General features: G+C 41.9%; 3 protein-coding genes across 5 annotated transcripts in view; 1 reads left to right on the top strand and 2 right to left on the bottom strand.

Moving 5' to 3' along the window:
• Positions 1–27,864, bottom strand: part of LOC132888119 (carbohydrate sulfotransferase 8-like) — a 329,227-nt gene that overhangs the window by 14,999 nt on the left and 286,364 nt on the right. The window contains exon 2 of the mRNA XM_060924123.1: positions 2,552–2,589. Within this exon, the coding sequence (XP_060780106.1) occupies positions 2,552–2,589 (38 nt within the window). The remainder of the gene's footprint in view (positions 1–2,551; positions 2,590–27,864) is intronic.
• On the top strand, positions 13,906–23,336 carry LOC132888120 (high choriolytic enzyme 1-like). Of its 3 annotated transcripts, none has more exons than XM_060924126.1 (7): positions 13,906–13,968; positions 15,600–15,657; positions 17,544–17,699; positions 20,336–20,453; positions 22,657–22,835; positions 22,988–23,069; positions 23,204–23,336. In XM_060924126.1, exons 1-7 carry the CDS (start codon positions 13,906–13,908, stop codon positions 23,334–23,336), a joined length of 789 nt encoding a protein of 262 aa, XP_060780109.1. The 3 variants fall into 3 exon arrangements, with proteins under 3 accessions (XP_060780109.1, XP_060780107.1, XP_060780108.1); XM_060924124.1 differs by having other exon boundaries at positions 15,558–15,657; XM_060924125.1 differs by having other exon boundaries at positions 13,906–13,983.
• Positions 25,138–27,864, bottom strand: part of LOC132887621 (low choriolytic enzyme-like) — an 8,783-nt gene continuing 6,056 nt past the window's right edge. Inside the window, exon 5 of the mRNA XM_060923089.1 lies at positions 25,138–25,357. Coding sequence (XP_060779072.1) covers positions 25,138–25,357 — 220 coding nt within the window. The remainder of the gene's footprint in view (positions 25,358–27,864) is intronic.

Raw genomic sequence — 27,864 nt, 5'->3', positions numbered from 1 at the left:
AAGGAGGAGAGGTATTTTACTGGTCATAGACTATCACGTAACAGGTGAATTCAAGAACACACACACACCCGCGCACACATTCGTTGTGCAGTGCGCAAGGGCACTTATTTCTGAAAATTACATCCAAAAGCAGTGTTTTTGAGGGTGCTGAGCTAGGGGGTGCTGAGCTCGTTTTTGGGGGTGCTTGAGCACCCCCAAAAATAGGCTAAACATGCCCCTGAGTATAAGTCTTGAATGGAGGGCAGGTTGACACCAATAATTTTCTCTGCAGACCTTATTGTCCGTTGCAGTCTGTTCTTCTCCTGTTTGGTGACCAATCCAAACCAAACAGTGATGGAAGAGCAAAGAACAGACTGAATGATGGCAGAGTAGAATTGTGTCAGCAGCTCCTTAGGCAGGTTGAGCTTCCTGAGCTGGCACAGAAAGTACAACCTCTGCTGAGCCTTTTTGATGATAGTGACTGTGTTTGTCTCCCACTTCAAGTCCTGAGAGATTGTGGAACCCAGAAACCTGAAGCTTTCAACGGCAGTCACAGTGTTGTTGTTGATGGTGATGGGCAGCAGAGTGGGGGGGCTCCTCCTAAAGTCCAACTGTCATAATTAGTACTTAATTGGGAGTGCATGTGCATCTGCATTTGAATGCCAAGGCCTTGATACCAAGGGAAGAAATCCAAATGACTTAACCAAGACCTCAGAAAAAAAAACAACAAAAAAAAAACTGTGGACTTCCACAATTCTGCTTCCTCCTTAGCAATTCTGAAGGCACCATGGGAATCTGTACAAACATTTGTACATAAAAGTTTTAGGACCACACAAACACTATCATTCAGGAAGGAGGCACAAATTAAAGTTGAATGAACTTTGGTCTGAAAGGTTCAACTGAACCTGAAGATAACAACAAAGGAACTGGTGAAGGACTTGGAGGCATTAGGTGCCAAAATATGCACATCCATCGTTCATTCCCTCTTTGACCAACAGGAAACATGTTCTTGAACCAGTTCTGTTCAGGATTCTTTGAATCTTGGTGTCAGGTAGTGAACCGGCCCACGTTTTCACCAGTTTTGAGTGGAACTGCTGTAATCAAGTATGCGTCATAAACAGAGAGCATTGCACAATGAACAACAGGAGTAAACAGTAGTAGCTAGATGGCGGTGTGCATTGATTTCCTGTGAGCTTGCTTGCTCTGGAAAAAAACAGCTATATTTTGGTTCCAGATGAGAACCAACTTTTCAGGTTCTGAACCAATTTATTTTTGGTCAAAATGCCCGGAACAGTACAAAATTTGGTGCGGAAACAAGACCAGAACCCATTCCCTGTTGTTTGAAAAGGGTGTCAAAGTCCTGCATTGCCAAGAATGACATGCAAGTAAGAAGCTCCTACTCCAAGACCAAAGTTTGCAGGAGCCTTTTGAACAAGTGTTGAAAGAAACATGTATATAAAAGTTTTAGGACCACACAAACACTGTCATTCAGGAAGGAGGCACAAATTAAAGTTGAATGAACTTTGGTCTGAAAAGAACTGGTGAAAGAGTTGGAGGCATTAGGTGCCAAAATATGCACATCCATCATTCATCCCCTTTTCGACCTACAGGAAACGGGTTCTTTAACCGGTTCTGTTCAGGATTCTTTGAATCTTGGTGCCAGGTACTGAACCGGCCCATGTTTTCACCAGTTTTGAGTGGAATTGTTGTAATCAAGTATGCGTCATAAACAGAGGGCTTTGCACAATGGACAACAGGAGTAAACAGTAGTAGCAAGATGGCGGTGCATATTGATTACCTGCCAGGTTTCATTCTGTTATTTCAGATATTTGTTTTTGGTCCATTTTTTCTGAAAATGTTTCCTTTTCCATTGCATTGTCCATTGCTGTGTTCCACTTCCTCTCCAAACTAATGACACACCCACTAACATCATCAAGGTTCATACTGGAAATAACAGCGATACTTTGGTTCCAGGTGGGAACCAACTTTTCAGGTTTTGAACCAATTTATTTTTGGTCAAAATGCTCTGAACAGTTCAAAATTTGGTGTGCGAACAAGAACAGAACCTGTTACCTGTTGGTTCTGCATTGCCAAGACTGTCATGCAAATTTGAAGCTCCTACTCTAAGACCAAAGTTTGCAGGACCAAGGCTTTTGGACGAATGTTGAAAGAAAAAATTTAAAGATAAATGCATAAAAGTATTAGAGTGGCCATTACCAAGCCCAGACCTGAATCCCAAAGAAAATTCATTGTTTGAATTGAAAAGCATGTCCAAACAAGGAGATGACAAACCTTCTTGAGTTAAGCAATTAAAGGTTAATGCTTAACTACTGAACAAATGGTTAAATACTTACATGTAAAATGTGTCTGTAAAATTATGACCCACTTAAAATCTCATATCATAAACAAAAGTTAAAATAAATGGCCGATTGTTAAATTACCTCAAGCTAGACCCCTAGACCAGGTAGATACACTGATTGACTTAACACAGGAAGTGCATGCTAACATGCAATGTGTGCAGTTATGAAAAAATTTTGTTGTGAAAATATATATATAGTATATATTCTCTCACCTCTCTCATCTGCCATGTCAAGCTGTTGAAATTGACTCCTGGAAGACAGAGAGACAGAAAGCAAGAAAGTGAGTTATTAACCAACCTGCTAGCTGCATTATAACATGAGATTTTTCATCCTGAGTTTGTAAAGGAATAACAACACCTTTGATCATTTTGAGGTCTGGAACCAAACCTGGAGACCAAGGCAAGAAATTTCTAAATGAAAATGGAGGCACCTAAAGGGAAATTACACCTATAGAGGGAAAACATAGGCCTGTGCCATAGACTTCCTGTCCAGAACAACACCTCTATGTAGCTCGGGCTATCCTCTGTGTGTCACAGAAACCTGTGCTATGGAAGGTTATAATGCAGGAGATGATGGCCTCGGTGGTACAGGCATTCTTCCCCAGAAGTGGCTTCTTCTTCTTCATGGAAAAATGGATAAGGAACTTTATCTTGTCCATACTATAGAGGTCTAAATACTGTCACTTTAAAATGTCGCTGCACTTTTCCAAGCTAGATTTGTGTAGTGTGTACAGACTTATCTGACTCAGAAAAGCAGAAGACTAAATCACATCACGTCTTTGGGTCACTATAAACATTTAGTCATGTCATATGGACTGGACAATGTCCCCTTTGAAATCCAGGCTTAAGAGAATCAAGCATTGTTACGTCGTCGTTGGCCTTTCCTCATGAGCGAGGATTTGTTTCAAGGATGTTCATGTCGGGCTCTCATGTGTGAGGCAGCTCCAAGTTTGTAATGGAATTTCCTTGGGCAGTCTGAGCAGGAAATAGATGGTTGTATCTGCCCTGTTTGGAAGAGTGCCTCTCGTTCCTTTCGTCTCTTTCTATTCTCTTCTTCCCGGTTGCTTTGAAAGTGGACACTCCATTGTGACCCAGTCTCCGCCAGTAGTTTCTGTCCATGGCATCCTCAGCCTATATTTTTTCTTGGATGATTGTCTTCTTCAGGATTTGTTTCAGTTGGTCCTTGAATCCTTTCTTTTGTCCTCCAATGTTTTGTTTTCCCTCCTGTAGGAACCCATACAACAGTTGCTTGGGGAGTCAGTTGTTGTTCATGTGTTGCACATGTCCTCTCCATCGCAAATGTTGTGTTGCAAGGATGGTTTCGATACTCTAGAAACTGGTCTGCTCCAGCAGAGATGTCCACAAGCACCAGTGACTGGCGGTTTTCTCCGCCTACACAGACGGTCTGCACCGGCTACTCGATCCCAGGAAAAAAAATTGCCTTTCAATGTTTAAGCGATTTATATTGTGTCTGCTGCCCATAATTGGGTGCAAACCTGATTATTTCACCACGAAACTGTCTTTGATTCCGGAAGTGATGCCATATTTGTTGATTGATTCTCACGTTCTGATTGGCTGAGCCGAACCACATGACCATGCTGTAGTGTATGTAGTTATGTTACACCATGTAGAGCCAGGCAGCGTACTACAGAGGGTAACTGAGAAAGCCAAGCACCCACACATCTGGAGGGAAATTTTGTATATATTTTGCAAGTATTTTATAGGGAAATAGTTCATAATTTATTCGCTGAGAATGCACCAGAAGGTATGCAAATTTCAAAATTTTCTGGGAGGCATGCCCCCAGACCCCCCTAGCATTAGCACACCTTTGGCGCACTGTGGAAAATTACAGAGCTGCCTATTATGTTTTTTTTGTCCGGCTACTTCAGATTTTCTAGAAGAACCCTGGGTCCAGTATCTGTACATTTGTCAGTCTAGTCTTCTCAGATGACACATGATCCTCATGCATGAAGTAACACATCACCTGTTGACTGCTTCTCTACACAATTACTTACTTGTTTTTATTCATTCCTTTCATGAAAATGCACAATATACAATATTGAATTAGAACATAATTCAAGATACATAGATCAAAGTGACTCTTTTCATGATTGGAAAGGAGCAGCAAGAATATAATTCTTATTTTTGTCTGCCCCTTCGTAAAACAAAGAATCTTAGATGGTCTGTAAATTCCAATTACCTACACCGCACATCAGTTACCTACACCATCAGCTACATATACCAACAACTTAAAGGTAAAAAATAGGAAAAAAAAACCCCCAAACACATTTATAAGCTCAAAACAAGGGCGGCACGGTGGTGTAGTGGTTAGCGCTGTCGCCTCACAGCAAGAAGGTCCGGGTTTGAGCCCTGTGGCCGGAGAGGGCCTTTCTGTGTGGAGTTTGCATGTTCTCCCTGTATCCGCGTGGGTTTCCTCTGGGTGCTCCGGTTTCCCCCGGGTGCTCCGGTTTCCCCCACAGTCCAAAGACATGCAGGTTAGGTTAACTGGTGACTCTAAATTGACCGTGAGTGTGAATGGTTGTCTGTGTCTATGTGTCAGCCCTGTGATGACCTGGCGACTTGTCCAGGGTGTACCCTGCCTTTCGCCCGTAGTCAGCTGGGATAGGCTCCAGCTTGCCTGCGACCCTGCAGAACAGGATAAAGTGGCAAGAGATGATGAGATGAGATGTTTAGGCATATGCATTTTTTTTGGACAATGTTTATCATAGAGAGCTAAATAACAATTTAATAATGACTCATCTGCAATATTCACCTCATCTGTATACACCCCATTCCACTCTTGCTTTAAGAGATCATTTCTGAAGGCATTAATTGCCTCATCAGTCCTTACCCTTATGTATCTGTGGCAATTTTCTGGTTTCTTTCTCTGTAATTGATAATTAAATGTTACAAGTACAGGTAAATGGTCACTTATATCATTTATTAGTAAAATGCTTCTAATTTTATTCTCTAAAAAATATGTAAAAATATTGTCAATTAATGTTGCACAAGTTGTTACTCTACTAGGCTTTGTAATCAGTGGGTACAACCCTCAACTATTATGTCCAAAAAAATCAGAAGTTTGTTTTTGCGTAGAGAACTTTAAGAGGTCGATGTTGAACTACCACAGATAAGTGATTTATTGTCATTTAAACCATTCATTAATTCTTCTAAACATCCATAAAAAAAGTTTCCACATTTGACCCTGGTTTCCTGTAAACACGTGTAACAATATTTCTCATTCTTTCTAATTCAACTTCCACAGCAATACACGCCATTAAATGATCAATTACAGATGTCATGCATTCAACTGGTCGACATTTTAAGTCACTGGCCACATAAAGGGCCACATCCCCTCCTCTCCTGTTAACTCTACTGGTAACAGATAAATCATAGCCATTAATATGCAAATCAATATCTTTCTCTTCATTTATCCACGTCTCAGATAAAGCTATCAACTTAAATTTACTTTTAAATGTGTCCAAATATTCAGTAAAGTTTTTAGGTAAACTTCTACAATTAAAATGTATCAATGAAAATGTCTTATCAAGTTCGACACCATCATTAATTTGCTCATCAGTATAATATGCACAAGAGTCACTGATGTGGTTAAAAACATCTCATCTCATTATCTCTAGCCGCTTTATCCTGTTCTACAGGGTCGCAGGCAAGCTGGAGCCTATCCCAGCTGACTACGGGCGAAAGGCGGGGTACACCCTGGACAAGTCGCCAGGTCATCACAGGGCTGACACATAGACACAGACAACCATTCACACCTACGGTCAATTTTGAGTCACCAGTTAACCTAACCTGCATGTCTTTGGACTGTGGGGGAAACCGGAGCACCCGGAGGAAACCCACGCGGACACGGGGAGAACATGCAAACTCCACACAGAAAGGCCCTCGCCGGCCCCAGGGCTCGAACCCGGACCTTCTTGCTGTGAGCCGACAGCGCTAACCACTACACCACCGTGCCGCCCCGGTTAAAAACATAATTCTCTGAATCTACATCATTTTCAAAACCACAGACTCTATGTTCTGTATATTCAGATCTTGAAAAAACCTGGCTCTTAAATGAATCAGCCATTTAAAAATTTTTTTGCAAAACAATGTTGAACTCCATATCACAGTTTTTCTTAATTGTTTTCATTCTCCCAACTCTCATCACCATATTCCCAGGAAAAAAGCAAAGACATTCTTTAACAACCCTTCTTATAAGGGAAAAAATAATTCAAAACATGAACTAAGAACAAAATATATTAACTGAGAATTTCACTGAGTCAACTCATTGTCACTTGTATTTATTCAAGTCCCTCAGATTTCTTACCACAACCGCTCTGGTGGTCCATTTAACCGTATATACACTTTTTTTTCATTTCTTGTCCAAGTTGCCTGGATTTTGCTTTGCTTTCTGAGGATACGACAGTTCCAAGCTATTTCTGCATTTTTCTTCATCAAATGTTCATTTACATACACCCCAGTACCTTTCAGTTTTTTTGCCTGTTTCAACACTTCCACCTTGTGCTTCCTATTTACAAACTTTACAACAATTGTGGTCTTGGGGCCTCTGCATGCTCTTGCGACAAGGCTTTCGCAGATAGCTTTTCGCAGACAGTTGTAATTTATCGTTGAGCGGGGAGTAATAGGCGTGCGCAATGTTATTCACCGCCACAACGCAAGGGGGCGCGAAGTCGTGAAATCGCTAGGAGTAGTTGGTGGGTGTGGTTAGTGGAGTGTTTATCCTCCGGTTACTTATAATGACTAGAACTGGAGTCGTATAGATGTCCGTACTTCCTCACTTCCTCGATCAACCGCTCTTTGTGCTGCTCCATCTTCGCTTGTGTTTTTAAAAATGGCAGTAGTGAAAACAAACCAAACTGGGAAAGTAGGGAAGCGGAAGTGCGTGTACAGCGGATGTAGAGTGGACCAATCAGAGCCCTCTTGTCTGCGACGCTGTCTGCGAGGCTTCTGCGGTGGTCACAATTTTTGGGAGGTGCGCGCAGAGCGTCTGCGAAGGGGGGGGGCTACGCAGACGCCATCTGCGATGCCATCTGAGAGGACTGGGTTGTCAGCATAAATTGGCCTTTAGTTTTCTTGTCCTTACGTGGAAGTGCGTGACAGGCTAAAATTTGTTGACTCTCCAAATAAATGTTTTTACTAGTCAAAATTTGAACCACTTGTTGCTCGAAAGTGTGCAGCTCTTCAGGTGGTGCATCCTGACCTTGTTGGTCACCAGCTGAGCCAGCAACTCTGGCATAGCTTCGATGTTTTGTCTCCAGCCCAGTGATTACAAGGTCATCCGCTTTGGAATACTGCTCCAAATCCTCCACCTTTTGTTCCAGCAACACGATCTTCTGGTCCTTTTGCTTCATTGTAGCTTTCAACTCCTGGATCTCCTCCATTAGGCCTGTGAGGGTTTTTTGTTGCCTCACCACATTGCTGATCTCCTCAGACATAAAGTTGAGGGAATTTTGAATCTCTGCCAACTCCTCAGCCAGTTTTTTGTTGCTAATCGACATCTTTCTTCAAAAATGCCAAATTGTATTCGTCGTCTTCTTCATTTACTTCCGCTTTTACCTCTGTCGACTATCTTAGCATAGCTTAGCTTAGCACAGCACAGTTAGCATGCTAGCAGCTCCAGCAACAGTTTTAAGGGCAGTGGCTTTGGTGTTTGACATAAAAATTGAAATTTATGGACTAAATTGATACCTAAGAAGATTTCTTATGGGTAACATCTCTAACATTAGCCCTCTAGCTAGCCACAACATGATTCAAAAATATTTTTTATTCCTTATACACTTGGATATGGATGGATTGACAATAAAGCTCTCTTGAATCTTGAAAGCGTTGAAAGATTTCCTGAACAATTTTCTAATCATTTACACTGATGACATGTTCTCAGCTAACGAACCATAATTTTTTTCAGCCAATAAACAAGAGCATGTCTAACATATCAGGATAGTACAGTACATTCTTGTTTCCTGGAAAATAGCCACCATGTTAAACTTGAGAAGTTAATCAACAGTCAGCAGGTTACTAGATGCAGGTCATATTTTCAACTATGTCATGGCATATGGTCTGCTTGGCCACCAGAAACCTTTTCCCAAGGATTCCATTCTACAAGTTAAATCTGAGATCGGAAAAATCTGAGAAATATTCATAGTCACTCACAGCTGGGAATCTTGTGCTTCACTCTTCACTCTGGTGATCTTTCATTTTCTAATTAACTCCGTAATTGGTTCACCACCTTCTGGCTACTATACTAGACTCTAAAGCATCGTGGTTTGTCTTGCAGGCATCGCTATCGTTCTTTCTTCTGTGACATGTAGTAAAGTCATCCCAATAAAAATGCTTCAGAAACATGTTCACTCAGAGAACACAGCAACCCAAGGGTAAGTTCTGAACTTTTATTTGAGCACATGTCCTTGTTGATGGCTCAGTGCTGTCCGCATGTTTGTCTTCCTGATCATTCAAGAAAAGGAAAACAGAACACAAAATAAATGCAAATTATATAACAAGGTTCATGTGTGCCTGATTATCCGATAATCCTCCTGGTCTTTCCAAAACCCCCTTCCCACTGCACCCCCGCCCTAAACCATACTCCAACCTGCTACAGCTTGAGATCAACAATTTTGAACTTTGCTGACTCAAGGTGATTGACAAAAATGATAATTAAAATCAACTTGCAAAGAAATAGCAAAAGAAATAATCTGGAAGATGTCGAAGTGGTGAAAGTAGTTTGTTTGAATACACTGGACTGATCAGGGAAAAACTGCACCTGCTTCCTTAACAGCATGACTATTTACAGTATCAAAAGCTGATGGCCTTCTATTTATCTTTTCTATTAAAAATTAAGTTTTGAGTACACAACCTCTTAGATACACCTTTTTCAGGAATAAGCAGCTGCTGTTCTATATTCAGGTGATATAGTTATCACGGTGAATAAACAGAAAAGGGTATAAAACCCTGATGCCCCTCTGTTACCGTATTATCATACAATTCCTTCTGGAGATTTGAGGTAAGAACATCTTCTCCACTAACACATCTCATCAATTTATTTGTATTACATCTAAAATAGCTATACTTTATTATAAACATTTTCTCCTCCATTATGCTCACTACTGAGCACAATTCAATTCAGTAGTGCTTTTAACAACAGCATCTCTATAGAAATCCAGACGTGGATTTAGATCAGTGACAGGGGTCAGGAAATCCTCCCTGAGAGACAAAAGAAGAATCTTGAGAGGAATCAGAATCAAAAGTGAACCCATGTTCTTCTGGGTAACACTAGATAATTGTGTTGTGGTACTGAAGATGGAGTGCTTCCTAACCTCCCAATGCAATGCAATGAAACAGGACTACACTTCAGAACTTGCTAGAAGAATAGGCCATGCTTAACATGTCCTATGTACTTATTTGTACAAACTGATAATACCAAAGTTGATGGGCTATTTTAGTTCATTCAAGAGAAATTTTATGTCCAGTTAGGAAGATACTCCAACCAGGAAATTGCACAATCGAGTGTCTAGTTTTGGTCTTGACATGAACTTGGTCATGTGTGGTGTTGGATGTGTCTTGGTCTTGCTCCTCATTGTACTCCATGAAGTCCATGATTTGGACTGCGTTGGCTATGGGTTTACTCTTAACATGGTCTTGGCTAAGGTAGTACTTGAACCCAACACTACTAGATAGTGAGATTATAAATCAGTAGAAGGGCTGTTTCACAGTCAGGGTACCAAAGTGGATTATATGGAATGGATCAAGCATTACTGAAGTACAATAAGTACTTGTGAAGTGAGGATTAGCTCTACATGAAGAACTAATACCATCCCACCTGCAAATTAGTCATTTGTTTGAATACATGCACATGCCGGCCTGACATACTGGTACACTTATGTAACCCCATTTTTAACCATTTTTTATGTTTCAACCTTATTTGGTCTAGTTTGAAAAGGTTGCCAATCCTAATATTGCGCTATCTTACAGCCCCTGAATAGTTTAGTTGGAGCCTCATTTCATACTTGAAGAATTATTGCCAACAAAGGTAACCCCAAATGGGTACTGATCGGGCAACAAGGGTATATTTAATAAGGTAACTTGTCTGTCAAAAATGTCCTCTCCGGTAATGTGGTCCTTATTAAAGTTAAAAAAAGGCAGTTCTTAGACAAGTAGCTTATGATTCTGAAAGTCCAGGTCCGTATAAGTACAGGCACATATGGTTATACACTTAGCTTCTTAAAAAGAGCTACAGTGGTTACCAACAAAAAAAAAACATGATGTTTGTCTGTCAAAACTTTTTTTCTGGAGAGGACAATTTATGTTCTCGCCATTAGCCAGGTAACAACACAGTGCTGTTTGTATTCTAGCTACAAATTATTGCCACCAACAACATCTCATCTCATCTCATTATCTCTAGCCGCTTTATCCTGTTCTACAGGGTCGCAAGCGAGCTGGAGCCTATCCCAGCTGACTATGGGTGAAAGGTGGGGTACACCCTGGACAAGTCGCCAGGTCATCACAGGGCTGAGACACAGACACAGACAACCATTCACACTCACACCTACGGTCAATTTAGAGTCACCAGTTAACCTAACCTGCATGTCTTTGGACTGTGGGGGAAACATGTCTATGAAGATTCTCAGTCATCCAGGTCATAGTAACTGTGGGTGGTAAAATAGAGCAACTGGACTTGCTTGAAGATTCTTGAAGACGTTTCACCTCTCATCCGAAAGGCTTCTTCAGTTCTGTCTGACTAGTAGGGAGTATCAGGTATTTATCCTCTCATGGATGAAAAGCTCATCTAAGGTGTCGTTGAGTCATCCTGTTGGTGTGGGTCACTGGGGGCTGAATGTGAATGGCCTCGAGAGTCATTAGGGTGATCAATGGATTGCCCGTTAAGGTGATCAATGGAATGCTGATTCTCTCTGTCCTCCTGTGAGCCACTGAAAACAGCTGGGTTTTGGTGTGCGTTCAGTTGTCTGGGAAGTGTGCCAAGGACTGCATTGTAGGTGGCTGATAAATGAAATCTAAGCCCATGTTTACATTAGACCATATCAGCGGATCATCAGATTAACGTTTTTAAAACGATTAGTGTGCACACAGCAACACCAATACACGATTTGGGTGCACACAGCAATACCAATACATGGATACGCTCGGCTCCGCAGGCATCCTGCGCTCCAAATCAATCCGCCCTGAACAGTGAGTGCCCTCTGGAGGGTGCGCACTCCGGCCTTGAGCAGCTCACAGAGCACGTGAGTGAAGTGAACAAGCTGTGATTCGGGACTGAGCCGCTGTGTGTGTGATCCCAGCGCATATCACTTACCACTTGCAAGTGGAAGGATGGCAAGCCTAAAGACAATCATAACTACACAATGGGCAGTATTTGCATCAGTATTTGCAGTATTTTCATACTTTTATACTCTTTAATGAAAGGTGATACAAGGCGGACGTCCGCGCCGTTTTTCAGCAGTCGCGTCACATGACCAACGCCAGCGAATCAGGAAGGTGGATGTCACAGTGATGTTGTCCAATGAGACACCAGCTAGAGCTCAGCACAGCGTATCCGCGTATTCTGAATGTTTACACAGCACCAGAGCTGACACGATCTGGATTGAATACGTTGACGCTGGCGGATTCCCGTTTCCCGGCGTTTCCAGGCGGTTTAATGTAAACGGACAGTGCATCCGCAAAGAAAACGAGACAGATATGGTCTAATGTAAACGTAGCCTTAGACCCCCACCTCTGTTCAGTGATGGCCGTTCCAGGTTGACAAAAATGGCTTCTTTAACTCCTTGCTCATAACAACGATCCTCTCTGGCTAAAATTGTTGCAATCCTGAAATGAGTGTCCTTTGTTGTTAAGATGAAGGTAGACAGCAGAGTCCTGGCCTGAGGAACTGGCTCTCCTGTGTTGAGCCATACGCCTGTGAAGCGGTTGTTTGGTTTCACCAATATACGAGTCCGTGCATTCCTCACTGCACTGAATTGCATACACTATGTTGTCTTGTTTGTGTCTGGGTATTCTGTCCTTAGGGTGGACCAGTTTCTGCTTCAGGGTGTTACTGGGTCTGAAATGTACCGGAATGTTGTGTTTGTAGAAGATCCTCCTGATTTTCTCAGATAGACCAGAAATGTAGGGAATGGCAATGTTCTTGCGTTTGTTCCTGTTATCCTCCTTGTCCGTTATGTTCCTTTTTCTGCTCTTGAAGAAAGACCAGTTGGGATACCTGCAGTTCTGAAGTACTTTCCTGATGTGATTCTGCTCCTTCTCTTTTCCCTCTACCATTGTAGGGATGTTCTGAGCCCTGTGTTGCAAGGTCCTAATGACCCCCAATTTGTGTTCCAGTGGGTGGTGAGAGTCGAAGAGTAGGTACTGGTCCGTGTGTGTTGGTTTCCGGTAGACCTCGATGCTAAGGCTTCTGTCTTGTCTAATGTGTACATCACAATCCAAGAAGGCTAGATTATTCCCACTTACGTCCTCCCAAGTGAAATTGATGTTGATATCCACTGCATTGATGTGTTTAGAGAAGGCTTCCATTTCATGGGTTTTGATTTTAACCCAGATGTCATCCACATATCTGAACCAGTGGCTGGGAGCAACTCCTGAAAAAGTGGTCAAAGCTTTATGTTCCACTTCCTCCATGTAAAGATTGGCCACAATAGGAAACCGGAGCACCCAGAGGAAACCCACGTGGACACGGGGAGAACATGCAAACTCCGCACAGAAAGGCCCTCGCCGGCCATGGGGCTTGAGCCCGGACCTTCTTGCCGTGAGGCGACAGCGCTAACCACTACACCACCATGCCGCCCCCACCAACAACATTCAGCAGAAAGTAAATTTCCATCAAGGGCCTCATTTAGTTCACAAACTGTGCCAAAAAACTGAACTTGATTTTTTGATGTTAGTGACACAAACTTGTGTACTCTGACTGTGAAACACCCCAAAAGAGTAAAGGCAAACAGTATTACATGTTGCAAGGATGTTTAGGATGAAAGGATGCATTTTGTGAAGACGAGTCCTGGTATGAACAGCAACAACAGTTCTTGGGTACAAGTCTACCGTCTTCAGGTGATGTTAAGCATTGAGGTAAGAATTAAGCGAGACTCAGGATCTCAATCAAGCAATAACGTTCAGGTTCCTGCTATGGGGGAAACCATGGCCTAAAGGTTAGAGAAGCAGCTTTGGGGCCAAAAGGTCACCAGTTTAATTCCCTGGACCAGCAGATGTGGCTAAAGTGCCCTTGAGCAAGGTACCGAACCCCCAACTGCTCCCCAGGCTGCCCATTGCTGTGGCTTTATCAGGGTCCTGTTGTATGTCACTCTGGATAAGAGTATCTGTGAAATGCCTGTAATGTAATATTGAGGAGTTGAAGGTCTCAATGCCTGCATAGTTTGTAGTCCTACTCAAAATATAGTTGATTGAAAGTATTAGTCAAAGGCTCAAACAATCCCTTCATGAGTCACATGGATCAGGGAGTTGGCACTCCCAGACCATCTCCCAAAACCAAAGGATCATAGTTGAGATCTTCAACTGTATCTGCCCTCCTCTACAGGACGTCTGCAGGCATGTTTGTGTATAAGGTGACTGTGGGTCTGTTGGCCCTGCTGCTGCTCTGTTCTGCAGAGGAGGTGAGAGACATGCATGCATATATTACAAATAAAACAATATGCATTCTAAATCTCTAAGTACCTGTTTGAAGAATTGACTATTCACCACCTGCCACCTTGGTCTGACCAGCTGCCAAAACCAGTGTTGTAGTCGAGTCACTAAACCTCGAGTTCAAGTCCAGTCTTGAGTCCCCAGTGCTCAAATCCGAGTCAAGTCCAAGTCATTAAAGAAAATTTAGAGTCGAGTCCAAGTCGAGTCCACTACTGATCCGAGTTGAGTCCAATGCAAGCCCCGCTATCAACAGGGCAAATAACATGAGAGAGGGTTAACACTAGCTAGTTAATCTGTCAGCAAGCAAGCCCCGCTATCAACAGAGCAATGAACATAGCATGTCACTTCCTTCTCTGGGTGTAGTCTTACCAAATGATGATTGAAGTTCGAGGTTGTCCCCATCATCTCCTCGATAGTTCTTCTACATATGGAACACATAGCAGTACATTTTTTTTCCCACTGCATGAGAAATCTGTATAAGGAAAGCGAACAATCCTAGGGGCTTCTCTCCAGGCATTTTAGCGCCATTAACATTAGTTTGTTCCTGAACATGATGTATGAACATGTGAATGTGCATTCTCTTGCAAAAAATTAGTATAAAAATTAATGTAGATATAAATATCTTATGCCGAATTATTATGGCATGTTACAAAAAATAAAGAAAGTCTGAGTTCTCATCTCCAATTTACAAGTCTGAATGCAGTTAATGCATGAGTCCAAGTCAGAGTCATCAGTGCTCAAGTCCAAGTCAGGCTATGAGTCCTTAAAATTAGGGCGCGAGTCAGACTACAAGCCTCGCCAAAACCCAAGACAACTGGTGAAACTGGTAGACCATCTTCGTCATCTACTGTATGATTTTCCAGCTTCTTTATTATTCCTTGTATACAACATAGCAGGAATAGTCCTTTCTACCAGAAGGTCTACCAGCTTGACCATGTTGCCAGTTGGTAGCTGGTCAGGCTAAGCTGGATTTTTCAGCAAGGTGAGCCATAGCAAGCATGAGGTCTTTGTAGGAGTAGAAAGAGTGGCACGTGAACAAATTTTCTTTTGCACTTATTTCATTGCACTTATAATTATTTGTGTCTTTTTTATGTGCTGTGTTTTCTCTGTACCGTGGTAAGTCATGCGCTTTAACATTACATTGATTTTTTATCGATGAACTTCCATTCTGAAGGCATCAACCATTAGTTGCATCCTTTAACTGAACAGCATTTCAAATGAACAGGAACCTTGGCAGACATCATAATCCACTTCCTAGTCCTCCTAAATGCCCACACTATCAGCAGCCTACACTTTGTCTGCTGTTAAACACAGCTATACTTATGTTAGCTAGTAGCTGATTGCTCCTTTAATCACAGCAACAGTTTGGTTTGACCTGCCTGTCAGCACTATCAAGGAATTTTGTTTAAGTGAACAGAATTATGGTCTACAAATGGATACATGTGATGCTGCCTTCAAATATCGTGGAAATACATCGTGAAAATCAAAGGGCAGGTGCCTTCTAAATGGGGACATGCTTTTAATACAGAATAATAAATATCTCCTTCTGCTTATTGAGCCGTTATTTACTATGCTAATGTTTCGTCTGATAGGTCTGGAGGACCCGCTTGCTGATCTGTCTGTGGGAGAGCGGCTCGAGAGGGTGAACAGTAACATCAGTATGTACACACAGGCACAAAAACAAACACTGACCCCTACAGGGTAAAGAGTCTACCACTGCCAGCGTGCAGGATATTACAAATCGAGTCAGTATTTACAACAGAAACATACTTACAACATTAATAAATATATAACACTGGTATTTTATGGTGGACCTCCATAATTAAGAGAATATGGTAACTTGATTTTTGATGGCTTTTGCGACCGTATGATGTCTGTAAGTACTAATGATGTACGCCTACCACCATGGGGAACCTGATAGTCAGTGCAAGACAACATCTCATCAACACTTAACTACTGGACAATGAAATTTGTACCTTTATTTCCATAAGATAGATGGGTTTTTATCCAGCACTTATTAATTGATATATTGATTCTTATGTCCGATAATATTGGATCATAACTATATAGTAACCAGAATGTCAAGGACATAGTAGCTCATCTGGCCTGCCATCAAAACAACCATGACAACCAGAACTGAAACGTGGCAATGTGAGAGAGGACCAACCTCCACGACAAATTGTTGACAACAGGAAAATCAACAAAGGACTAAATTTTGTTCCCTGAGGGAAGATCGATGCAAAACATCAATCAGAACTGAATTTGCATGATAAATGAGAGAGGAGATACAATTCTAGTCAGAAGGAAATGTGTTAAGTTGACCTAATGACTAATTTGTTAGCAAAAAAATCGACAAAACAATGACCAAGTTTTGTGCAGAAGGTCAAGTTCTTTCAAATAAAACAATCAGAACTGAAATCCACAAGTTGTAAACAAAGTTGTAAACAAATTGTTTCCAACAGGAAAATCAAGAAACAAATGACCAAGTTTTGTTCCCCGAGGGAAGATCTACCCAAAACATCGATCAGAACTGGAATCGGGTGAGAACTGTGACAGGAGATACAATTCTAATGAGAAGTCCCAAAATTCATGAAGTTGACCTAATTAGCAGTTCTTTAGCAAAAGTTTGACGAAACAACGACCAAGTGTTGCACAGAAGGTCGAGTTCTTTCAAACTAAACAATCAGAACTGAAATCCATTGAGAACTGAGGGAGGAGATACCATATGATTTAACTGAAAATAAATAAAGTTGTAAACAAATTGTTTACAACAGGAAACTCAACAAACAAACCACCAAGTTTTGTTCCACATGGGAAGATCTACCCAAAACATCGATCAGAACTGAAATCGATTGATCAGAACTGGATATACAATTCTAGTGAGAGGCCTGGAAAATTCATTAATTTGGCCTAATTACTAACTTGTTAACAAAATATTTGACAAAACAACGACCACACTTTGTGCAGAGTGATGAGTTCTTTCAAATAAAACCACTGGAACGGAAATCCATGGAGAACTGACGGAGGAGATGCGATTTAACTGAATTGTGGACAGTGGATGACGGACGCCATGCCATGGCAACAGATCATCGGCCTTATGACCAGATGAGCTCATGATGTAAAGCGAAAGCGCTGGTTCACTGCTGTCCACCAGGCACCCAGCAGAGTCACACACCATAATAAATGCAGTGGTGTTGTTTCTAAGAAAGGAATAAATATGTATTGTAACTATGATGCATATCTCATTATTGGTTTCACTGTCACAAGATAATGCAGTGATTCACTGACATGAAATACACGACACGACACAATTCAGTGGTTCATTCATGGTGCTATAATGTTATTATTGTATTCAGGTTAATTTTGTGCCCTTGTAAAAATTTTGCTCATAAACTCATCAGGAGCTCTGCTTTTAGGCAGTGATGAAATATTTATATAAAAATAAATAATGCACCATTTGATTAATGATGCAGGAAGAAACATATTGAAAATTTATTAAATGTACTGAATATTCTAATTATTACAAAAACCCTTTGTATGTTAGTTCGTAGTGGAGATGAACCTGAGCTGATTGAAGGAGACATTGCTGTTGTTGGCGATAATGGGAGAAACGCTGATCCCTGCACCTCCTACAGTTGCATGTGGCCAAAGTCGGCCGATGGCAATGTCTACATACCCTACGTGATCGCCAATCAATACAGTACGTCAAAGATGTGAACTCATATCATATATCATAATAATTTTAGTATCTCATAAAATATCATTCAAACCTTATTATTATTATTATTATTCAAATGATCATCTTTCTAGAATAGAATAGAATAGAATGCCTTTATTGTCACTATACACATGTACAATGATATTAAAGCATCTCCAATAACAGTGCAAACAGCGTGGAGAGAGAGAGGAAGGGGGGAGAAAAAAGGGGGGGGTGTAAGGGGTGTAAGGTGCACAGTCTGAGGTGTATGTGTTGTGCTACACATTATGGAGTGAGGTAATGCACATATAAAGTATTGCACAGAGACAGTCACATTATAAATTATTGCATGAGAGAGTCACATTATAAGATAAAATATTACACATTTTGGAGTATTGCAAGGTAAGGTAAGGTGCACAGACTTGAGGTGTATGTGCTGTGTGTAAGGTGCACAGTCCTGAGGTGTATGTGTTGTGTGTAAGGTGCACAGTCCTGAGGTGAATGTGTTGCATTTCACATTATGGAGTGAGGTATTGCACATTATAAAAGTATTGCATAGAGAGTCATCTTATAAAGCACTGCACATTATAAATTAGTAAAATAGTTATAAAGTCAGAGCATACAGTATCTGAGTTCAGGGCGGTTATGGCTTTTGGAAAGAAGATGTTTTTTAATCGATTTGTCTTTGTCCTGATGCACCTGTAGCGCCTCCCTGAGGGCAACAGGTTGAACAGATCAAAGCCAGGGTGGGAGCTGTCCTTGATAATATTCTTAGCTCTGCTAAGGCAGCGGGAGGTGTAAATGTCCATCAGGGAGGGGAGAGGGCAGCCAATGATCTTCTGTGCTGCCTTAACTACCCTCTGGAGCCTCTCCCTGTCTACAGCAGTGCAGCTGCCGTACCATACTGTAATACAGTACGTCAGCATGCTCTCGATGGATGAGCGGTAGAAGGTCAGCAGCAGGTTGGAGCTTAAGTTGTACTTCCTGAGGACTCTCAGGAAGTGTAGCCGCTGCTGAGCCTTCTTAATGACTGCTGTAATGTTTGCTGACCAGGAGATGTCGGCGGAGATGAGGACACTGAGAAACTGGAAGGTGTGGACCCTCTCCACATACACGTTGTTGATGTAGAGGGGGGCTAGGTCGGTGCTGTGCTTCCTGAAGTCAACAATGAGCTCTTTGGTTTTCTTGGTGTTCAGAGCAAGGTTATTTTCTGAACACCAGGCTGCCAACTTCAGGACCTCCTCTCTGTAGGCTGCCTCGTCTCCCTTTGAGATGAGTCCGACCACTGTGGTATCGTCAGCAAACTTGACGATAAGGTTGTTGTTGTTGTGGGTCGGACTACAGTCGTGGGTGTAGAGGCAGTACAGGAGGGGGCTCAGCACACAGCCCTGTGGAGAGCCGGTGCTCAACGTGCGGGTGGAGGAGAAGTGGGGGCCAAGTCTCACAGTCTGGGGCCGGTTAGTAAGAAAGTCCTTTAACCAGGCACATGTGAGAGGGGGGAGGCCGAGAGTGTCCAGTTTTCTAATAAGGATGTCCGGGATTATTGTATTAAAAGCTGAACTGTAATCCACAAAGAGTATGTGGACGTAGCTTTGCTGCTGCTCCAGGTGATTTAGCGCAGAGTGGAGAGCTATGGCAATGGCGTCCTCTGTGGATCTGTTTGTGCGATATGCGAACTGGTAGGGGTTGAAGTCTGGGGGGAGGTGGTCCTTGATGTGGGATTATTGTTGCAGATTTTAGGCAGGGCGGGATGACTGCCTGAGCCAGGGAGAGGTTAAAGATCCTGGTGAAGGTAGGGGCGAGCTGGTGGGCGCACGCTCTGAGCACCTTACCAGGTACACCATCTGGACCGGCAGCTTTCTTGGGGTTCACTGCCAGGAGCACCCGTCTGACATCGTGCTCCTGTACAGTGAAAGGAGTGGTATAGGAACTGTGTGGTGGTGGGGGCAGGGCAGGAGCAGATGAGTGCTGCTGAGATGTTTCAAAGTGAGCAAAGAAGCAATTTAGCTCCTCTGCTAGTGGCGCACTCCAGTCTCCTGTTGGTGCATCACAGTCTCTGAAGTTTGTGATGTCCTGAATGCCCTGCCACACCTCCCATGTGTTGTTGCTGGACAGGTGGGACTCTATGTGCAGCCTGTGGTCTGCCTTGGCTTTATTTATTCCTCTTTTCAGATCAGCTCGAGCAGCTCTGTACAGAGCTCTATCACCTGACCTGAAGGCAGCATTGCGAGCCCTGAGGAGTGAGTGGACCTGGCTGGTCATCCAGGATTTCTGGTTTGGGAAGACCCGGATGTTTTTATCCACCGTCACATTCCCAATGCAGAACTTGATCTAGTCCAGCACCGTTCCTGTGAATGTCTCCAGTTCCTGGTGTTCAAATAAGTCCCAATCTGTCTGTTTAAAGCAGTCCTGTAGTTTGGAGAGTGCGTTGTCAGGCCAGGTTGTGATAGTCCTTGTGGTGGGCCTGCAATTTCTATTGTTAATGTAAACTGATTTTGACTTGTTTGGAGTCTGATCAAGGAATTGAACAATTAGTGCTTATTATTATTTATTTAACATCACACGTTGACTGTATATTCAATTTGAAGTAGCACAAGGAACAAAGTGACTGACCAAACAGATACTCTGTACACCCTCAGGTGATCGGGAGCGGCAGCTTATCCAGCGAGGCCTGGACTCTTTCACCCCCATCACCTGTATCCGTTTTATTCAACGCTCCAGTCAGAGGGATTATATCAGCATTGAGTCTCTCGACGGGTATGCACACACATAATCTTCCTTAAAACAAGACTGTTCAGTGATGCACACCCTATACTCCATACTATAGTTAGGATTATATCCCTTATCAAAAAATTCCTGTGCAGGGATTGGCCAAGCATGGCTCACATGACATAAAATAGTTCCACCAATGATTATGCAATGTATCTCATTACATTCAAAAAAAAAAAGGATATAGTGTGAGTCAGTCATGGAATATGCTGGATGAACTGATGTCACAATTTCAAGCTACACAGCCGACTCAAGTCACAGCTGTGGCTCCGCGAGCATTTCTGTGTGTGTAGAGCTACGTGTCATGATTACGCCAAGTGAGGCAAGTGGCACATTGCACACACGCAGGTCGAAGGTCACTCCGACGTGAACAACAAACATGGCTGCCTCCAGTGAGTTTATGCTGAGATGCAATCTTAACACTTAGTTTGGAATTTTTAGGGATATTTAAGTTATTCCATGAAATTGAGTCATCCATGAGCCAAAAACTGACGAGACGCGTAGCTCCGAGTTGTCTATAAGCCACGTACGATGAGATTGAGTGGAATAACTGTTTTATTTTATCCACATTCACTGGATTTTGAGAAACAGAGCATTTTTATTTTTTGTAAATTCGATAAATAAAAACTTTATACAAAACGTCCGACCAAATAATTTCCACTTAGAATGTAAACAAACCGGTGAAATGACAGCAGGAATTTGTGAAAAGTGCTATAATAATGCTTGAAATTTTTTTAAAAAAGATACGTTCTTATCATCAAATACTTTGATTCCATATTTTGTTGCTTTTTTTTATTTTTTGAGGGTTTTGTTTTCGAGTAGAGTTTTTATTTCGTCCTCGTTTGGTTCAGCAACACGCTCCACCATTTTGTTTTTCTTCTTTAGCGTTTTTTGGCGGTTGGCAAACCAACTTAAAGGTGCATTACTGCCACCGACTGGGCTGGAGTGTGGAACAGGAGATTTTTTTTTTTGGGGGGGGGGGGGGGGGGGGGACAACGACAAACAGCTATATTATTTTAGCTATTTCTGTTTCTTTTAAATACTTGATTAAGCTGCCATTTTGTTTTTCTCTACTCACGGTACATGAGCTGATATCCTAATAGTAGAGTAGCCAATCAGAGCATGTGATTGCTCATAATGTGGATAGAATAAACATGAATATCACTTGGACTGTTGGACTGAGTAATGTGTGTGAACAATAATAATTCTTGAAAAATAAAAAAAAAGATACGTTCTTACCATCAAATACTTTTATTCCATATTTTGCTGCTTTTTTTTGGTAATGTTCGGGTTGGGTTTTCTTCTTCTTTAGAGTTTTTTGGTGGTTGGCAAACCAACTTAAAGGTGCATTACCGCCACCGACTGGGCTGGAGTGTGGAACAGGAGATATTGCGGGGGGGACCTATATTCTTTTAGCTATTTCTGTTTGTTTTAAATACTTGATAATTTTTGGGGTTTTGTTTTCGAGTAGAGTTTTTATTTCATCCTCAGTTGTTTCAGCAACATGCTCCACCATTTTGTTTTTCTCTACTCCCGGTATATGAGCTGATATCCTAGTAGTAGAGTAGCCAATCAGAGCGCTCGATTGCTCATATCCAGTGAATGTGGACAGAATATAAATCTAATATACCATGCACTGTGAGGCACCAATTGAAATTATCCATTCACTTTGGTGACTGGCAGAGGACTATTTCCTTTGGTGCTGTGCCCCTCACAAAACAGTACTACACCAGTCACCTCAGAGAATCCATAATTTCAACCGGAGCCTCTCAGTGCATGGTGTATTTGATTATTATCCATCACTTCAAATATCAAAGCGTATTTCGTAGTGGTGTTCTTCGATTAATTCTTTCAACCAGTCTCTGATTAAATTACATTACATTAATGGCATTTAGCAGACGGTCTTACCCAGAGCAGCCTGGGGAGCAGTAGCCTTGGTTAAGGGCACTTCAGCCATTCATGCTGGTCCAGGAAAGCAAACCAGCAAACGTTTCGGTCCCAAAGCTGCTTCTCTACCCATTAGGCCATGGCTTCCTTCTAAACGTAGCATTGCTTTTGTTACAGTGGTCAAATGGTAAATAGGTTTAGATCCTTTACATTTGATTACTTGATGTAAGTCAACGAAAAAAAAAAAACCCAAACCCCACCAATGTGTCATATTACTGATACGTAAATCTTATTCTTTTTACAGATGCTGGTCTTACATTGGACGTACTGGTTATGCACAGACCCTGTCCTTGGCTCGTAGCGGCTGTGTCTACTATGATACCGTTCAGCATGAGCTTCTTCATGCTCTGGGCTTTAATCATGAACAGACCCGCAGCGACCGAGACAGCTACATCCGTGTTGCCTGGGAGAACATTATCGAGGGTACAGACCCAGGATTTATGCAGTTAAAGTGTTCAGATTAACTTCTTTAAAAATCTTGTTCTGCTGAAACTTTTCAAACATAAATGCTTTTAGTGGGTTTTACTAATTAGTCACCCCCCCCGGGGTGGTGGGGGTGATTGTTTCCTCATCAGACAAGAAGCACAACTTCAACAAGAAGGCCACTCTCAACCAGAATACACCTTACGACTACAACTCCGTCATGCAATACCACAAGTCAGTCAGTCACCAAACAACCATCCCATACATTTTTATATATTTAATATAATTTTAATGTAACATAAGTTCATTAAACTGATTTGAAATGACTGCAAAACAGAAAATACTGACTTTCTTGTTTGGTATTTCAGAACTGCTTTCTCTAAGAATGGCCAGCCCACGATGATCCCCATCCCTAACTCCAATGTGGCCTTCGGAACGGCCACTGAAATGAGCCGAAACGACATCCTCAGAATCAACAGACTCTACAACTGCTGTGAGTAGTTCACATGGACAGCTGTAGCAATAGTCTTCCTTTATGCACTACTGGAGTTTGAATTATACTAGTATATGCAGTTTCTATTATAAAATACTGAACAATTATTCCATGAAATCGAGTCGTACATGAGCTGATAGCCGACGAGACACGTAGCACCGAGTTGGCTATAAGCCATGTACGATGAGATTGAGTGGAATAACTGCTTTATTCTATCCACATTCACTGGATTTTGAGAAACAGAGCATTTTTATTTTTTGCAAATTCGAGAGACTTTATACAAAATGTCCGACAAACTCATTTCTGCTTAGAATATGAACAAACTGGCGAAATGACGGTAGCAATTTGTGAAACATTCCATAATAATTCTTGAAAAGTAAAAAATGATACCTTCTTATCATGAAATACTTTTATTCCATATTTTGTTGATTTTTTTGTATTGCTTTGAGTTTTCTGCTCAAAGAAGATTGAGGGGGATTGGGGGGACTATATTCTTTTAGCTATTTCTGTTTCTTTTAAATACTTGATAATTTTTTGGGGTTTTGTTTTCGAGTAGAGTTTTTATTTCGTCCTCGGTTGGTTCAGCAACACACTCCGCTATTTTGTTTTTCTCTACTTACAGTATACGAGCTGATAGCCTAGTAGTAGAGTAGCCAATCAGAGCGCGTGATTGCTCATATCCAGTGAATGTGGATAGAATAATATAAAATGGAATGGCCTTGATCATAGAAGAGAAAAATAATTCTTTATGAGAATGTTAAACACTTTTTTTTCTTTTTGTGCAGAAACTGCTGTGTACTGGAGATGGGCAGTCTTTCAGGGGGCCTCGGACTGGATAACTGCATCTTAATAGTTGTGATGACACTTTGAAGTCGTGTCATTTTTTGAAAACAATAAAATAAATTCACTTTACACACTGCACCCATTTGTTTTGGTCGATACAGCAGTAAATACAGTTTTCTCAAAATGAGTTGCTTAAAGACTACAATCTACCTTTTATGACAAATTTTCACAAGATATGGGTTCACATCTACAGGACCCAGTAGTAATGTCAGAAGTTTGGACATGCCTTCTAATTTAATGCTTTTTTCTTTATTTCTATTAATTAAAAGTCACTTCATGTCTTAAAGCAATGATGGATGTCGTTTCTCTTTAATTAGTTGTTCGGTTCCCGTGTCTGTGTGGGTTTCCTCCGGGTGCTCCGGTTTCCCCCACAGTCCATGCAGGTTAGGATAACTGGTGACTCTAAATTGACCGTAGGTGTGAATGTGAGTGTGAATGGTTGTCTGTGTCTATGTGTCAGCCCTGTGATGACCTGGTGACTTGTCCAGGGTGTACCCCGCCTTTCGCCCGTAGTCAGCTGGGATAGGCTCCAGCTATGATCAAGACCATTTCATTTTATATTATTCTATCCATATTCACTGGATATGAGCAATCACGCGCTCTGATTGGCTACACTACTACTAGGCTATCAGCTCATATACTGTAAGTAGAGAAAAACAAAATAGCGGAGTGTGTTGCTGAACCAACCGAGGACGAAATAAAAACTTGAAAACAAAACCCCCAAAAATTATCGAGTATTTAAAAGAAACAGAAATAGCTAAAAGAATATAGTCCCCCCAATCTTCTTTGAGCAGAAAACTCAAAGAAATACAAAAAAAGCAACAAAATATGGAATAAAAGTATTTCATGATAAGAAGGTATCATTTTTTACTTTTTAGTAATTAGTAAATTAGTAAAGATTAATTAGTAAAACCCACTAAAAGCATTTATGTTTGAAGTTTCAGCAGAACAAGATTTTTAAAGAAGTTAATCTGAACACTTTAACTGCATAAATCCTGGGTCTGTACCCTCGACAATGTTCTCCCAGACAACACGGATGTAGCTGTCTCGGTCGCTGCGGGTCTGTTCATGATTAAAGCCCAGAGCATGAAGAAGCTCATGCTGAACGGTACCATAGTAGACACAGCCACTACGAACCAAGGACAGGGTCTGGTTATTACCGATACGTCCAATGTAAGAGGAGCATCTGTAAAAAGAATAAGATTTATCAGTTATATGACACATTGGTGGGGTTTTGGTTTTTTTTTTCGTTGACTTACATCAAGTAATCAAATGTAAAGGATCTAAACCTATTTACCATTTGACCACTGTAACAAAAGCAATGCTACGTTTAGAAGGAAGCCATGACCTAATGGGTAGAGAAGCAGCTTTGGGACCAAAACGTTTGCTGGTTTGCTTCCCTGGACCAGCATGAATGGCTGAAGTGCCCTTAACCAAGGCTACTGCTCCCCAGGCTGCTCTGGGTATGTTGTACGTTGCTCTGGGTAAGACCGTCTGCTAAATGCCATTAATGTAATGTAATTTAATCAGAGACTGGTTGAAAGAATTAATCGAAGAACACCACTATGAAATACGCTTTGATATTTGAAGTGATGGATAATAATCAAATACACCATGCACTGAGAGGCTCCGGTTGAAATTATGGATTCTCTGAGGTGACTGGTGTAGTACTATTTTGTGAGGGGCACAGCACCAAAGGAAATAGTCCTCTGCCAGTCACCAAAGTGAATCTATAATTTCAATTGGTGCCTCACAGTGCATGGTATATTAGATTTATATTCTGTGCACATTCACCGGATATGAGCAATCGAGCACTCTGATTGGCTACTCTACTACTAGGATATCAGCTCATATACCGGGAGTAGAGAAAAACAAAATGGTGCAGCATGTTGCTGAAACAACTGAGGATGAAATAAAAACTCTACTCGAAAACAAAACCCCAAAAATTATCAAGTATTTAAAAGAAACAGAAATAGCTAAAAGAATATAGTTCCCCCCCCCATATCTCCTGTTCTACACTCCAGTCCAGTCGGTGGCGGTAATGCACCTTTAAGTTGGTTTGCCAACCACCAAAAAACCCTAAAGAAGAAGAAGAAAACCCAAACATTACAAAAAAAAAAGCAGCAAAATATGGAATAAAAGTTTTTGATGGCAAGAACGTATCTTTTTTATTTTTCAAGAATTATTGTTCACACACATTACTCAGTCCAACAGTCCAAGTGATATTCATGTTTATTCTATCCACATTATGAGCAATCGCGTGCTCTGATTGGCTACTCTATTACTAGGATATCAGCTCATGTACCGTGAGTAGAGAAAAACAAAATGGCAGCTTAATCAAGTATTTAAAAGAAACAGAAATAGCTAAAATAATAGTTGTTTGTCGCCCCCCCCCCCAAAAAAATATCTCCTGTTCCACACTCCAACCCAGTCGGTGGCAGTAATGCACCTTTAAGGCCCCGGTCACACCGCCCGAACTTTGCTGGAGCGTTCCTGGAGCGGTGAAAAAAACTCATCACCGCTCGTAACCGTTCACCACCGTTTAACAAAAGTTGGCCCCCGTTAAAGCAACGCCGTATACGCTCGGCCACCGCTGATGTTTCTCGAGGGGCTCTGCTACCGCTCCGAAAGTTTTGAGCTGCACAAAATATTGCGAGCGGTGAGGAGGGGGCAATTTTCCGCCCCGGCAAAGTTCACCCCCGCTCCACCAATGCCCAGTCAAAGTTTGGCACCGCTAGACGCAAGTTCGTGGACGCTTGGGTCCGCGAGGCCAACGCAGAAATCTTGAACGCTGGACCACCGCTGCTTCGCCAGCGTTGCCCGGGCGGCGATTAAACGTTGCACAAACTTCGGTGGAGCGGTTGTAAGCGTTTTACGAGCGGACACGGGGTTGCTGGAACGGTGTCGGGCGTTGAAGCAGCTATCCATGGCGGCGATGAACTTTGGTTTGGCATTGGTATAGAGGTGTCGGAGCAGGACCAGAATTTAGCTATAAATATGGGGAGAAATGGACCAGGAGCTCATTTGGAATCGAGCTGCCGTTGAGTTCAGACCTCATCTATATCGAATTTGCTCAAAGTTACAGTAAAACTGTATCACCATGGATGCTGAGAGACTTGCTATGATTGGTGCTAAACCAACTTTATACCCCTGCCGAGCCAAAGCCCGCATGTGCAGAACGCCGCTATACCAATGCTCGCGTCACCGATAAACCAACGCTCGCTACCGCTCGCTACCGCTAAACCAACGCTAAAGCAACCCCGGCTTCAGCGGTGCACCGCTAAGCCAACGCCCGTGTTTTCAATTTTTTTCCCATTTTGTGCGCGGTGACGAGCGTTGTCGAAATTCGGGCCCCCCTCCCTACCGTTCAAGGAACACTCCAGCAAAGTTCAGGCGGTGTGACCGGGGCCTAAGTTGGTTTGCCAACCGCCAAAAAACGCTAAAGAAGAAAAACAAAATGGTGGAGCGTGTTGCTGAACCAACCGAGGACGAAGTAAAAACTCTACTCGAAAGCAAAACCCTCAAAAAATTAAAAAAGCAACAAAATATGGAATCAAAGTATTTGATGATAAGAACGTATCTTTTTAAAAAAAAATTTCAAGCATTATTATAGCACTTTTCACAAATTCCTGCTGTCATTTCACCGGTTTGTTTACATTCTAAGTGGAAATGATTTGGTCGGAGGTTTTGTAT

The sequence above is a fragment of the Neoarius graeffei genome, chromosome 6, assembly GCF_027579695.1.
Source record: "Neoarius graeffei isolate fNeoGra1 chromosome 6, fNeoGra1.pri, whole genome shotgun sequence".
In the NCBI taxonomy this organism is placed as follows: domain Eukaryota; kingdom Metazoa; phylum Chordata; class Actinopteri; order Siluriformes; family Ariidae; genus Neoarius; species Neoarius graeffei.
The sequence above is the reverse complement of the archived record's forward strand: the minus strand, read 5'-3'. Positions and strand labels throughout refer to the sequence as shown.